Source organism: Natator depressus, chromosome 1 (assembly GCF_965152275.1).
Source record: "Natator depressus isolate rNatDep1 chromosome 1, rNatDep2.hap1, whole genome shotgun sequence".
Classification (NCBI taxonomy): Eukaryota; Metazoa; Chordata; order Testudines; family Cheloniidae; genus Natator; species Natator depressus.
The window spans coordinates 203821815-203837693 of record NC_134234.1 but is presented as its reverse complement, the minus strand read 5'-3'; the positions used below and the strand labels follow the sequence as shown (position 1 = coordinate 203837693).

Here is a 15879-nt window from a genome sequence, read left to right as displayed (position 1 = left end):
GTCGATCTGTTCGCCACCCGGAGCAACAGAAAGTGCCCGATGTTCTGCTCCTTCCAGAAACAGAGCCCGGGCTCAATCACACATTTCTGCTACCATGGAGAGGCCGCCTACTCTATGCCTTTTCTCTCTCGTGCACAAGGCTCTACTCAAGGTCCGCTGGGACGGGGCAGAGATAATTGTGGTGGCACCAATGTGGCCTTGACGACATTGGTACACCACACTCCTGGAACTGTCAGTGGACACCCCAATCACGTTGCCTCTCCTTCCTGACCTGATCACTCAGGACCATGGTCGTCTTCATCACCCCGACCTGCAGTCCCTTCACCTCATGGCTTGGAAGCTTCATGGCTGAACCCCATGGAGCTTCTGTGCTCAGAACATGTAAGGGAGGTCCTACTCGGCTGCAGGAAGCCCTCCACTAGAGCCGCATACCTAGCAAAGTGAAAAAGATGTACTTGTTGGTGTGACCAACGTCGTACAGCCCCTCTCCAGGCACCTATACTTCTTATCTTAGAGTACCTTCTGCACCTGAAACAGCAAGGCCTGGCAGCGTCCTTCATAAAGGTATGCCTCGCTACTATCTCGGCTTTCTGCCAGGGAGTGTCTGGACGCTTCATCTTTGCCAACCCTATTGTTGATCGATTTCTCAAGGGTCTGGAACAGCTACATCCCCAGATCAGGCAGCCTGTCCCTGGGTGGGACCTTAACCTGGTCCTCTTCAGGCTAATGGGGGTCCCCATCTGAACCGCTGGCAACTTGCTCCCTTCTCTATCTGTCCTGGAAGGTAGCCTTTCTTGTCACCATTACTTCAGCAAGGAGGGTGTCTGATTTAAAGGCCCTTACCTCAGACCCACCTCATATGGTTTTCCATAGGGATAAGGTGCAACTCAGACCTCACCCAGCCTTTCTTCCTAAGGTTGTGTCACGCTTCCACACTAGTCAGGATATTTTCCTGCCTGGTTTTTATCCTAAGCATCATGCCAGTAGCTGTGAGCAGAGGCTGCACTCCCTGGATATTCGGCAAGCACTCGCCTTTTACATTGAGCGCACTAAGCCGTTCAGAAAGTCGAACCAGTTGTTCGTAGCTGTGGCAGACCGGATGAAAGGACTCCTGGTGTCGTCTCAAAGAATATCTTCCCGGATCATGTCATGCATCCGCACATCCTAAGAGCTGGCCAAAATACCAGCCCCGGCTCTTACGGCACACTCCACAAGGGCTCAGGCCTCATCTGCTCTGTTCCTGGCCTAGGTCCCACTACAAGAAATCTGCAGGGCAGCAACTTGGTCCTCAGTAGATATGTTCACATCTCATTACACTCATTACACGTCCAGCATGCCAGAGATGATGCAGCTTTCGACAGAGCGGTGCTACAATCAGCGTTTCCTTAACTCCGACCCCACTGCCTAGGTAAGGCTTGGAAGTCACGTAATTGGAATTGATATGAGCAATCACTTGAAGAAAAAACGGTTTCTCACCTTCTTGTAACTGTTGTTCTTCGAGATGTGTTGCTCATATCCATTCCAAACCCACCTGCGACAGTGTTGCTCATATCCATACCCTCTGTCGGAGTAACTGGCAAGAAGGAACTGAGGAGGTGCCAGGTCGGCAGGGTCATATATTGAGCGCCATGAAGGTGCCACTCCAGGGGGCTCCACAGCCGACCCGACTGGTGCTGCTAGGGGAAAAAACTTTCTGACAACTCGGCACGCGCACCCCTAATTGGAATGGATATGAGCAACACATCTCGAAGAACAACAGTTATGAGAAGGTAAGTAACTGGTTTTTACCCGCAGTTTCTCTAAAGTTTGTATGGACTACATCAAAGGAAAATTATATTGGTGGCTTTGATCCACTTCCTAGTAAACAGCTGTCCCTATGAAAAAATCCTAATTGTTCACCTTGAGATCCTTTGTGCATAGCACTCATTTAAATTAATGGTCACTCCCCACATAGTGGGCTTTCAGGACTGTGCTAATTGTGAGCTGACATAGTAGAACAATGTTAGGGGGCTTATTCCTTCACCCACTTACTTCCCTGGTCCTCCTCGCATGAACAGAGAGGCGCAATACCTGAAGTCCAAAGGTGCAAACAGTTCGATGTTTATTGGGGTGAACTTCTAGCAAGCATGATTCCAGTTTCCTTCCTTAGTGTCCCCCTTCCCAGCTCTGACACCACAGAGCCTTACCTGTGTCCCTGTTCCCTTCCCCCCCCTTTAGCAAAACATTATTCCAATTTTCCCACCCCCATTCCGTTCCCATTCCCTCCCTTAGCAAAGCATGATTCCAATTCCCCACCCCCATTCCCTGTTCCCATTTCCCCCCCGCCCCTTACTTCCTGATTGACTGCAGACTATATAGTAAAACTTGAATTCTGCTTAGCTATACCTTAACCAATCATTTTCCTGAAATTTAACTAACCAGTCCTAACATATTGTAACATGATTATGTAACCAATTATATCCCACCACCTTAATTAGTTTACACCCAGCAAAATTAATTATACAGCAGACAGAAACAATCACAGAACCAGACAGAGACCATGCAAATAAACAATAGCAAAGTGGGAACTATAATGACAAAACAATACAGAAGTGAGGATTTCACATCCCAGCAATTGATAAGTGAGTTCTTGCCAGACAGGATGCTATCAGACTGTTTCCTTTTACATCCTCTAGGCACTTCCCTTTCTCTGGAGGCAATAGGCATTATCAGGACAGGATTGTATTCCTAATAGCCCAATAGCACCTTATTTCAATGTGACAAGTTTGGAATGTGAGGATGTGACCGTTCGCTTCCCAGCTTATGGCTGCCTCCGCTGCTTAGCCAAAGGCCTTAGCCTAAGAACAGGGCCTCAGACTGTCACAGGCAGGGTATGTCTACACTACGAAATTAGGTTGAATTTATAGAAGTCGTTTTTTTAGAAATCGGTTTTATATATTCGAGTGTGTGTGTCCCCACAGAAAATGCTCTAAGTGCATTAAGTGCATTAACTCGGTGGAGTGCTTCCACAGTACCGAGGCTAGAGTCGACTTCCGGAGTGTTGCACTGTGGGTAGCTATCCCACAGTTCCCGCAGTCTCTGCTGCCCATTGGAATTCTGGGTTGAGATCCCAATGCCTGATGGGGCTAAAACATTGTCGCGGGTGGTTCTGGGTACATATCGTCAGGCCCCCGTTCCCTCCCTCCCTCCGTGAAAGCAAGGGCAGACAATCGTTTCACGCCTTTTTTCCTGAGTTATCTGTGCAGACGCCATGCCACGGTAAGCATGGAGCCCACTCAGCTCACTGTCACCGTATGTCTCCTGGGTGCTGGCAAACACGGTACTGCATTGCTACACAGTAGCAGCAACCCATTGCCTTGTGGCAGCAGACGGTGCAATAGGACTGGTAGCCGTCATCATCATGTCCGAGGTGCTCCTGGTCGCCTGTGTGAGGTCGATCAGGAGCACCTGGGCAGACATGGGCGCAGGGACTAAATTTGAAGTGACTTGTTCAAGTCATTCTCTTTAGTCCTGTAGTCAGTCCTATTGAACCATCTTATGGTGAGCAGGCAGGTGATATGGATTGCTAGCAGTCCTATTGCATCATCTTCTGCCGGGCAGGCAAGAGATGAGGATGGCTAGCAGTCGTATTGTACCATCTTCTGCCGAGCAGCCCTGAGATGTGGATGGCATGCAGTCCTTCTGCACCGTCTGCTGACAGCCAAAGATGTAAAAGATAGATGGAGTGTATCAAAACAAGAAATAGACCAGATTTGTTTTGTACTCATTTGCTTTCCCCCCCTCCCCCATCTAGGGGACTCATTCCTCTAGGTCACACTGCAGTCACTCACAGAGAAGGTGCAGCGAGGTAAATCTAGCCACGTATCAATCAGAGGCCAGACTAACCTCCTTGTTCCAATAAGAACAATAACTTAGGTGCACCATTTCTTATTGGACCCCTCCGTGAAGTCCTGCCTGAAATACTCCTTGATGTAAAGCCACCCGCTTTGTTGATTTTAGCTCCCTGAAGCCAACCCTGTAAGCCATGTCGTCAGTCGCCCCTCCCTCCGTCAGAGCAACGGCAGACAATCGTTCCGCGCCTTTTTTCTGTGCGGACGCCATACCAAGGCAAGCATGGAGGCCGCTCAGCTCACTTTGGCAATTAGGAGCACATTCAACACCACACGCATTATCCAGCAGTATATGCAGCACCAGAACCTGGCAGAGCGATACCGGGCGAGGAGGCGACGTCAGTGCGGTCACGTGAGTGATCAGGACATGGACACAGATTTCTCTGAAAGCATGGGCCCTGCCAATGCATGCATCATGGTGCTAATGGGGCAGGTTCATGCTGTGGAACGCCGATTCTGGGCTCGGGAAACAAGCACAGACTGGTGGGACCGCATAGTGTTGCAGGTCTGGGACGATTCCCAGTGGCTGCGAAACTTTTGCATGCGTAAGGGCACTTTCATGGAACTTTGTGACTTGCTTTCCCCTGCCCTGAAGCGCATGAATACCAAGATGAGAGCAGCCCTCACAGTTGAGAAGCGAGTGGCGATAGCCCTGTGGAAGCTTGCAACGCCAGACAGCTACCGGTCAGTTGGGAATCAATTTGGAGTGGGCAAATCTACTGTGGGGGCTGCTGTGATGCAAGTAGCCCACGCAATCAAAGATCTGCTGATATCAAGGGTAGTGACCCTGGGAAATGTGCAGGTCATAAGTGGATGGCTTTGCTGCAATGGGATTCCCTACCTGTGGTGGGGCCATAGACGGAACCCATATCCCTATCTTGGCACTGGAGCACCAAGCCGGCGAGTACATAAACCGCAAGGGGTACTTTTCAATAGTGCTGCAAGCTCTGATGGATCACAAGGGACGTTTCACCAACATCAACGTGGGATGGCCGGGAAAGGTACATGACGTTTGCATCTTCAGGAACTCTGGTCTGTTTCAAAAGCTGCAGGAAGGGACTTTATTCCCAGACCAGAAAATAACCGTTGGGGATGTTGAAATGCCTATAGTTATCCTTGGGGACCCAGCCTACCCCTTAATGCCATGGCTCATGAAGCCGTACACAGGCAGCCTGGACAGTAGTCAGGAGCTGTTCAACTACAGGCTGAGCAAGTGCAGAATGGTGATAGAATGTGCATTTGGACATTTAAAGGCGCGCTGGCGCAGTTTACTAACTCGGTTAGACCTCAGCGAAACCAATATTCCCACTGTTATTACTGCTTGCTGTGCGCTCCACAATTTCTGTGAGAGTAAGGGGGAGATGTTTATGGCGGGTTGGGAGGTTGGGGCAAATTGCCTGGCTGCTGGTTACGCGCAGCCAGACACCAGGGCGGTTAGAAGAGCACAGGAGGGCGCGGTACGCATCAGAGAAGCTTTGAAAACCAGTTTCATGACTGGCCAGGCTACGGTGTGAAAGTTGTGTTTGTTTCTCCTTGATGAAACCCCCTGCCCCTTGGTTCACTCTACTTCCCTGTAAGCTAACCACCTTCCCCTCCTCCCTTCGATCACCGCTTGCAGAGGCAATAAAGTCATTGTTGCTTCACATTCATGCATTCTTTATTCATTCATCACACAAATAGGGGGATGACTACCAAGGTAGCCCAGGAGGGGTGGTGGAGGAGGGAAGGAAAATGCCACACAGCACTTTAAAAGTTTACAACTTTAAAATTTATTGAATGCCAGCCTTCTGTTTTTTGGGCAATCCTCTGTGGTGGAGTGGCTGGTTGGCCGGAGGCCCCCTCACCGCGTTCTTGGGCATCTGGGTGTGGAGGCTATGGAACTTGGGGAGGAGGGCGGTTGGTTACACAGGGGCTGTAGTGGCAGTCTGTGCTCCAGCTGCCTTTGCTGCAGCTCAGCCATACACTGGAGCATACTGGTTTGATCCTCCAGCAGCCTCATCATTGAATCCTGCCTCCTCTCATCATGCTGCCGCCACATTTGAGCTTCAGCCCTGTCTTCAGCCCGCCACCTACTCTCTTCAGCCCGCCACCTCTCCTCCCGGTCATTTTGTGCTTTCCTGCACTCTGACATTATTTGCCTCCACGCATTCGTCTGTGCTCTGTCAGTGTGGGAGGACAGCATGAGCTCAGAGAACATGTCATCACGAGTGCGTTTTTTTTTTTTCTTTCTAATCTTCACTAGCCTCTGGGAAGGAGAAGATCCTGTGATCCTTGAAACACATGCAGCTGGTGGAGAAAAAAAAAGGGACAGCGGTATTTAAAAAGACACATTTTATAAAACAGTGGCTACACTTTCAGGGTAAACCTTGCTGTTAACATTACATACATAGTACATGTGCTTTCGTTACAAGGTTGCATTTTGCCTCCCCCCACCGCGTGGCTACCCCCTCAACCCTCCCCCCTCCCCGTGGCTAACAGCGGGGAACATTTCTGTTCAGCCACAGGCAAACAGCCCAGCAGGAACGGGCCCCTATGAGTGTCCCCTGAAGAAAAGCACCCTATTTCAACCAGGTGACCATGAATGATATCTCACTCTCCTGAGGATAACACAGAGAGATAAAGAACGGATGTTGTTTGAACGTCAGCAAACATACACTGCAATGCTTTGTTGTACAATGATTCCCGAGTACTTGTTACTGGCCTGGAGTGGTAAAGTGTCCGACCATGGAGGACGCAATAAGGCTGCCCTCCCCAGAAACGTTTTGCAAAGGCTTTGGGAGTGCATCCAGGAGAGCCGCGAATGCCAGGGCAAATTAATCCTTTCATGTGCTTGCTTTTAAACCATGTATAGTATTTTAAAAGGTACACTCACTGGAGGTCCCTTCTCCGCCTGCTGGGTCCAGGAGGCAGCCTTGGGTGGGTTCGGGGGGTACTGGCTCCAGGTCCAGGGTGAGAAACAGTTCCTGGCTGTCGGGAAAACCGGTTTCTTCGCTTGCTTGCTGTGAGCTATCTACAACCTCCTCCTCATCATCATCTTCTTCGTCCCCAAAACCTGCTTCCGTGTTGCCTCCATCTCCATTGAAGGAGTCAAACAACACGGCTGGGGTAGTGGTGGCTGAACCCCCTAAAATGGCATGCAGCTCATCACAGAAGCGGCATGTTTGGGGCTCTGACCCGGAGCGGCCGTTCGCTTCTCTGGTTTTCTGGTAGGCTTGCCTCAGCTCCTTAAGTTTCACACGGCACTGCTTCGGGTCCCTGTTATGGCCTCTGTCCTTCATGCCCTGGGAGATTTTGACAAAGGTTTTGGCATTTCGAAAACTGGAACGGAGTTCTGATAGCACGGATTCCTCTCCCCATACAGCGATCAGATCCCGTACCTCCCGTTCAGTCCATGCTGGAGCTCCTTTGCGATTCTGGGACTCCATCATGGTCACCTCTGCTGATGAGCTCTGCATGGTCACCTGCAGCTTGCCACGCTGGCCAAACAGGAAATGAGATTCAAAAGTTCGTGGTTCTTTTCCTGTCTACCTGGCCAGTGCATCTGAGTTGAGAGTGCTGTCCAGAGCGGTCACAATGGAGCACTCTGGGATAGCTCCCGGAGGCCAATACCGTCTAATTGTGTCCACAGTACCCCAAATTTGACCCGGCAAGGCCGATTTAAGCGCTAATCCACTTGTCAGGGGTGGAGTAAGGAAATCGATTTTCAGAGCCCTTTAAGTCGAAATAAAGGGCTTCATCATGTGGACGGGTGCAGGTTTACATCGATTTAACGCTGCTAAATTCGACCTAAAGTCCTAGTGTAGACCAGGGCTCAGAGAAGGCCCTTACACCGGCCGACAGTGATTTTGATTGTTTCTTTTATACCTCTATAACTAGCCAAGTGATAAGAATACACCTACATTCTTAGAGTATAGGCTTTTACAGACAGGCCTGAATATCTATATCCTAACAAACAACAGCTAAGTACTGAGTTTGAATTTGAGTCCACAATTACCTACTCTTACATAGGTTGCTCCAGGTTTTTGTCACACCGAGGGAGGAGTGAGGGAAAACCTGCATGGGGGCACTGCACTGCAGCCTTAGCATGGTCACTCTTATACCTTCTACTAGCACTACATTCACTTTCATTAAAAAAACACAAAACAACAACCACCAAATATTCATTTTCTAGAAGGTGCAGCCTGTGTGGTCCAGAAACATGTTTTGCCATAATGGTTCATTGAAACTACTATCCTAATTGAAGATAAGAACACAGCAGTATGGTGCTTGCTTTGACGGTTCGTTGTTGTCCGTATGAATGTTTCTAAACAACTTTCTGTCTAATTTAAAGTTGTTTTCCTTCCTTTAGCATTCGTAGAGCAGTGGATGAAGATGAAGAGGCAGCTGAGGAGCGTCGGAATACCCACTGTATCTGGATGGTGGGAATGAAGGGCTTAACTGAAAGTGAAGCAGCATCCCTTATTGTGGAGGAAGCTAGAATACTCCTACAGCAGGACTTGGCTATGATGGGAGTGCAGTGGAACCCAGATTCTTTTCTTGAGTCTGATACATCTTCCATGACCAGCAGTGAATCAGAGCTGGAGGACAGAAAATATAAACTGAATGGAGAACGTTCACTAGGGATTTTAAAAGTATTCAACAATGAAGAGTACAGAATTATACCTGATAAAGGCACCAGTTTTCAAGCTGGGAATTCATCAAATATTAAAAAGGGAAATAAAAGGCTGTTAAGTGCTAGTATGTCAAATCCCAGACCCCAAAATGAATTACAGGAAGATCACACCCAGACAAAGGAGAGAAATGGTGATGTCATTGTATACAGCGCTAGAAAGCGGCCAAATTTGGGCAAAGGTAAAGAAAACAGGGAAGTTACTTTTCTGACCAAAAATGAGGCAGGCTCTGGGGCAACAACTCAAGAATTCCCTACTGAAAAGGGAAAGAGACCAACCGTGAGCTTCACTTCACGGAAAACTTCTAAGGCATCTGGGTACAGGAGGACTATGGACACTAGTTTCAGTAAAACTGAGGGCAAAAGCGCTGCTTCAAAACTGCATCAGTTGCTGCTTGATGAGTCAAGAATGCACACAACAAAGATAAATGGGCCCTCTGTATCCAGTCATAGCAAGTCTAAAGGTAAGTCTTTTTCAGATGTAAAGAACAAGGAATTTGGAGAAAACGAATCATCTGCTCACAAGCGCTTCACTGTCAAAGGCTCAGAATCTTTACAAGTGGATGAAATGCAACCAGAGAGCAAAGAGATAACGGAGGAATTACTTACGGAGCCTTCCACTACTAATAAATCCAATCTTAAAGAAACAGTGAATTGTCTGGAAGCTAGGGATGTAGTGAGGGATGCTCCACCGATGAATATGGAGGCAGATACTATGCGAGACCTGGGAATTTCTAGCAGGTCAGCGAAAAATGAATACATTGGTATTAAACAGAGCAAAATCCAACCAGTTAAAAACTGTGCTGAAAAGATACCTGCCAAACAACAAATGGTTCTAGGCACAGATCTTTGTAATAATACAGCCAGCAGTTCTGCAAACATGCATGGGAGCACTAGTGCTAGCAAACAGAAAACTGTTTATTTTTACGCTGATGAAAATAAATCCTTTCATTTTCAAATTCAGAATGACGGCAAAACATGTACTGAAAAGCCCAATGGAATATTGTTACAAACTGGAGGCGTGGGTGAAGCAGCTAATCAGCCTGAGGATTTTCTGAAAGACTCCACCGTAAAATCCAGAGCTGTTTGTGTTGCAAAAGAGATTAAAAATGGTTATTCTCCTCATCTGTTTTCAGTTTCCAAAGAATTTGAAGACAGCTTCCAGTTGGATACACAGACTAATAGGATATTACAACAGCAGGTGGCAGCTGAAATTGCAAGACAGCAGGGAGCAAAAGATACAGAGCAGGCAGAGATACCTGTGCAGAAAATCTCCATGAAACTACACTGTGCCAGCACTTTACAAAATGAAGATGTTGCAAATGAAAAGCTAGCTGCAGCACTTACAAAAGTGGTCTGTTCAAATCTTGGGACAAGAAATACCACGAAAGAAACCACAGATTTACATTGCACTAATGCTTTGGGCTCTAGAAGCCCTAATTTACAGCCTGCAATGAAATGCACAGAATCTGCATTTTGTCTTAAAGGAAATGATTTTTCTTTCACTGACTCACAACTGTGTAGCTTTTTACAAGGTTATCAGACTCAAAATTCAGTGAAGGAAAGTGCCTCTCAAGGTCTTCAGAAGGCAGTCTCTCCCTCCAATGGCCAGTGCCCTCACACTGTGCTTGTACAAGTTGAGTGCCACCCCCCTCCTGAAACTGGTCTGAACATGAGTGACAGTTTACTGTTTGATGATAGCTTCAGTTATGTCAATGGCCCTCCAGATATGCACACAGATGAGGCTGAAGGGGCAGAATCTGCGGAACAGAAGGTTGTGACTCCTCCCCCTAAAGCCACTTCCAGCTCTCTTGCTGACCTTTTGCATCAGCAGAACTTGGAGCCTATTCAGGATATATTAACTGTCAGTATAAACTGGAATGAGCATCAGCATCCAGCACAGTGTAATGATGTGTCTGTTATATTCTCTGATATAGATTCTTTGCAGATAGCTGAAGCTTTAGGTAATGTAGACTTACCTCCTTGTCAAGGAGACAGTCTGTCTGCAGCTCTTGTTGAGCTAGGGTTAAGAAAATCAAGGCGTGAGGAGGAAGATCCCAGACCAGAGGACACAAGATTGGATCAAGGTGAAAGGCCTCAGAATGCCCAACAAGCTGTGGAAAAGAATACCAATCCAGTGGTATGGTCTGATCATTCATTTGACTTAAGCCCAGGGTTGCAAGATATTTTAGACAGATGGCCTAGTCCTTCAGGTAATAAACCTGTTTTAAGTCCAAGAGTCTCCTCCTCAAAAGGAAAGTTGATAATCTCAAATAGGAAACAAGAGCCAGGTGCAATTTCTGAATTCAGCTATTGTCCAAGAGAGTCATTCTCCACTTGCCAGGGTTTAAAGAACTATTTTGAAGTTAAGGAGAGCAATAAGGGAGCCCTGGATGTTCAGAAACCAGTTTATAATCCTCTGCTGCTCAAGGGAAGGAACAGAATATCTGACCCTGAGCCGGATATCAGCAAAGGACTTATTCCTCCAACACCTCCTAAGGAACCTGTTCCAAAAAGTTTTGGCACATTTTCTCTAACGTTTGGAAAAAACAAAAATGTCAGCCACGTGGATGAAGTCCCACTTTTTCAGCCACTGCAGAATAGCAAACCTAGCTCAGACCACCACACAGAAACACTGCCATTTAATCCTGGTAATGGAGACACGTGTGAGATTTTGCTTGACACTAAGCCTGTAAAAGACAATTCTATTACAGACCAAGGCTTTTCATTGCAATTATCTCAACATGTTTTGCCACTTATTTCATGCAGTGCTGAAAGCTTCACTATTATTGATGTGGCAAGTGACAAAGCTCTCTTCCAGACCTTCATCAGAGAATGGAGGAACAACAGCAGATTTGCCATCTCAGTGGCTTGTGAAAGAACAAAATGTCTCTTGTCCCCCAAGTCAACTATAGGTGGCAGATTCAAACAAGGTCAGTTCCTCTTTCACATTCCTACTACATTAAATTGTGAACAGTACTCTGTTTAACCTGGGGAGTTAATGGGAATGACTATAAATTTTTATTTCTTTGGATTTACCTAAATAAGAGGATAAAGACTACCATATAAATTGAGTACTGGGAGAAGGAGTTGGGTATCAGGAGGGAAAGATGAATAGCACTAAGTGAATCATTTAAAGGGTGGATCTGGGAAGACGAAGGTGGCTGGAGTGTGGGATAGCCCCAGCCTTATTTAAAAGGCTACCAGCATTACCACCCCGCAATGGACATTAAGTACTTGCTTCCTGTATTTATTTGCAGAATCTTGTTCACAGGAACACTCACACTTGGACTAGTTAGTGCACAGAGCAAATATGAACTGAAAACTGATCACATCCCACATTTTAAAATGGAATGGTGTTGTAGTCTCCTTCTGGTGATACAGGAGGAGATACATAAATGGCTTTCATCTTGGCACCAAGTTCAGAAAAAATGTTTTTGAGTTCAGAAACAAATGTAAGCAGCTGGTTCATGGCCTCTGCTACCCAGGCAGTATTCTTTACAAATATTGTGGGCTGATCTGATCTGAGGTCAAATACTTTCCAATTTACAAAAAGTTAATTTGGGTACATTTAATTGTTTAGCTATGAAATTCAATCCAGTGCCCAACCCCTCAGATCATTGCTGTACTCCTGCACTTTTTCATGTGTAGTATTCATATACTGCAACTCTCCTAAGGGGACGATGCAGTGGAAAGAAGGCAGCCATTCAGGAGCAACTGGGAGGCTGATTCAAGCAGAGTTTCCTTAGAGGAAGAAGGATAACTGCTTTTGCCTTTTTCCAAACCTCTTTCCCCCTCCATCTTTTAAGAAGTGTGAGCAAGCAGCATCTTCCCTCTATCTGTCTCAGGGGAGGAGATGGAACCATCAGCAGCAGCTTGTCTCTGAAGCTCTCTACGCCTGATGGCAAAAATCCCCACATGTACTGTTGTGTTTTTAATTTTACTCTCTATTCCTATCTTATAAACAGCCCTTCCCCCCCACATAAAACAAAAAACCAGGGAGTTAAGCACTGGAGGATTTGCCTGAACATAGGAACCAAACCAAAAAAGTTATTGTCTCAGCAACAAGAATGTAATATGTAATTTTGACTAAAAATGAGATGTGCCCCAATGCAGGGTGAGGGAATACCATTATACCCCAACTCTTGGGTATGTTATGAGGCAGAAAGCCAAATCTCTGTAAGGAATCCTAAGTGGTGGTTTTGTGTTGGGCACCTTGCTATTCTAAAGTCGCTAGTTAAAAAGAACTGTGGGTAGGGGGGAGGAAGAGAGTCTGATACATATAAGAGAATTAAAGCATTTGTTCAATTTTAAGAATTCCAGGCTGCGTTGGGTTGTTTCATTATTAGATTTTCAGCTGAACAAACTGCTATATTTATGGATGCTGTTTTAGAATTATAACTTTCAAAAAATGTTTATTTAGTAAGATCTCCCCAGCGGATCCAGGTTAAAGATGATGGGTTTCCTATCAAAGGCTGTGAAGACATCTTGGTAGTTGGATTGTCTGTATGCTGGGGTGGAAAGGATGCCTACTATGTCTCATTGCAGCAGAAACAAGACGACCAGACTGGTAAGTGAGGATTGCCAGACAGACCAAACTGCAAAACACCACACGTTTCAGGAAAGAACTGTGAGGAGATGGCATCCCTTTTGGGAGATGGCTTCCAAGAGTATGCCCCCTATGAGAGTCCGTAACCCAGCTCAGTTGCAGGACAAAAGCAATCAGCCATGTTAATCATTAACACCCAGGGCTGAGAGTGATATGTTTGCCACTGTTACATATATTTCCTGTTCCTCCATTTCTAAAGGAGGCAGTGAAGTCTGATGGTTACAGAAAAGGTCAAGAAAGCATGGAGTTGCAGGCTGATCTGCTTGAATGTGACCAAGCAAGTCACTATATTTCCTTGTACCTCAGTCAACTCACCTGTGATACAGGGGTAAAAGCAGGATCTCAGTAATAACCAGATACTACATTTGAGCTATTCTTTATAAATAAACTAGTACTCAGTTAGTTCCTTGGATCCCTACTGCATCAAAACAATATGGATTTATTATTTGTTCAAGCTTCAATTATATGCTCAGTGTTTTCTGTTTAGGTAGCTTCAGAGAATCCCACATTTCCTCACTCCTTTCTCTCCATGTACTGAATAAATAAACTAATTTGTGTCCCTTATCTCAGAAATCAGTGCCAGCTTGGCACCACCTCCTTTGGATCAGAACCTGTCTGTGACTGAGAGATTGTGTCAAGTACAGTCCTGCTTGCAGAAGGAATCTGAGAGCGCGCACTCACTTGTGATATACAACCTCATCCAGCACTATAAGACCCTTCTGCTGGCTTGTGGCATCTCCCTGGAAGGAAGTTTCGAGGACCCAAAGGTTTCAGAAATTAAAATTTTTTAATTCATGTAAAACTTCCATTCATTATTTAAACCAGTGAGTCTGGGTAGTTTTTAATGTTTAATACTCTGCTCAAGTCATTTGTTTTTTATTTAGTGTTGACAGAAATGTTTGTTTTCAAAGTTTTTAAAGATGTTTACAGCTAAAGTGATAGAAGTCCACATTAACTAATATTTTATATTTACTTCTTACTATGATTTTTTTTTAAGTTTCTCAGTGTCTGCAACAAATACACAGAAAGGGCTCAGTGGTAAGTGTTTCACCCCAGGGAGATCTGACTAAAAATCTTCATTAGGTCAGATATGGAAGATGAGTTTGGGTCTCATACAGGTCTTAATGGCAATGCCAGCATTGCAGAGCTCCTATTCCATTGGCACAAGAGGCCTGGGATGGAATGGCAGAAGAGGTACCTAGGCTCTCATTAGTACCACCAGTCCCTCATTTCCAGAAGAACTACACTCATGCTTAAGTTTGAGAGGAGGGGAGGATTCCACTGGTTGGAAATCAAGGAAAGTGTTTGAAAGAGTTAAAAACCAACCTGGCCCTGGTTAGTAAAAAGCACTGCCACTTTTAAGTGTGTGTTTTGTGGGGGGTGGGGGTGGTTCTTGGTGATGACTTTCAAAGTTCACATCACAGTGTGACACACAATGGAAAAAAAAGAGTAAAAGAATTTTAAACCAAATTAAAAATATTGGAAAACTTTTCTTAAACTTCTATAAACTGAATACAATGTAAGGGATTAACATGCTCATCAAAGACCTGACACAAATACAAGGAGAATAGCCTATTGATTCAAATACTTGGAAATACTGTGGGGAGAATTCTAAGCCTTCTATCGCTTGGACACTGAAATCTCTGGAACACAGCTCTCCTGTGAGAGACCATGCTTCAGAACAACCCACAGGTCTTCCTATTTCTATAGCATGGTTTAAGGTGCAGTTTCATTTGGACCAAAAAAGTATTGATGCATATAAAATGGACTGGATAAAACAAAGAGAGTGGTTGGCGCTTTAGGCTTCCAACCCATGCAGGTATCTAGTATAAATGCAACAGGTGTACTTACAGAAATACCCACACTTATTGTGTGGCTGAAGGCATTTGTGTATAGGCTTCATGGTTCACTACTAACCCAAGACATTCAGATCTGAACTACAACTTTTTCGCATGGCCTCTGCATATTCCTATTTGTGGTATCAAGGCACCTGAGCCACAAACTTCCGACGCCTACTGGAAAGCAGTGTCCATTGGGGTCACCTGCCCCTCCTCATCTTAGAGGGTTGTGAGAGTATGAAAGGGGAAGTGGCCCCGGCCACCCTTCTGTTCCTTTCTAACTGCCCCAGGTGGAGCGAGCTTACAGCATGCAGCATCCTCTATACTGTCCTCATCATTTTTTCTTCTTTTTTTTCTTCCCTTTTTGAGGAAGATTTTGTTTATAGTTAGAGTTTTCTTTTAAAAGACCTGAGGAGATGTTGGTCCAGCATGGTCTTCGATTAGACCTGCGGGAGTGGAAGAGCTGCCTCGCATTCCCCTACTAACCAGGAGGCTCCTCAGGCCCAGATAACTAAGCTGGCACCGCATAAATTCAGCATCAGCTTCAAAGACTGTGCCCCAGGAGCAAGTCTGCCCACCTTAGTCTAGTTTGGATCCGGTGCTGCAAAACATAGATCTGGATCTTCAAGCCTAGCATGCATCTGGGGCTCAAAAATCCAATATCTGCAGCCCAGAGTATACCTGGGGCTGCAAAATCTGGATCTGGATCTGGCAGTGTGGAGCTGGGAGCTGCAACACCCAGATCCATAGCATATTACTGATCCAGGGATCCAAAAAAATAAAAAGCTGTGTATGAATCTGTGGCTGTTAGGAATGACTTTGGATTCAGGATCAGAGCGTGAATTCAGATTCAGCAGTCAAACATGAAGGACT

The 15879-nt window shown here is 45.8% G+C and overlaps 1 protein-coding gene across 1 annotated transcript in view; it reads left to right on the top strand.

The window, feature by feature from the left end:
- POLQ (DNA polymerase theta) overlaps positions 1-15879 on the top strand; it is a 133109-nt gene that overhangs the window by 78788 nt on the left and 38442 nt on the right. Inside the window, exons 16-18 of the mRNA XM_074974884.1 lie at positions 8239-11492; positions 12983-13129; positions 13739-13935. Of these exons, the coding sequence (XP_074830985.1) occupies positions 8239-11492; positions 12983-13129; positions 13739-13935 (3598 nt within the window). The remainder of the gene's footprint in view (positions 1-8238; positions 11493-12982; positions 13130-13738; positions 13936-15879) is intronic.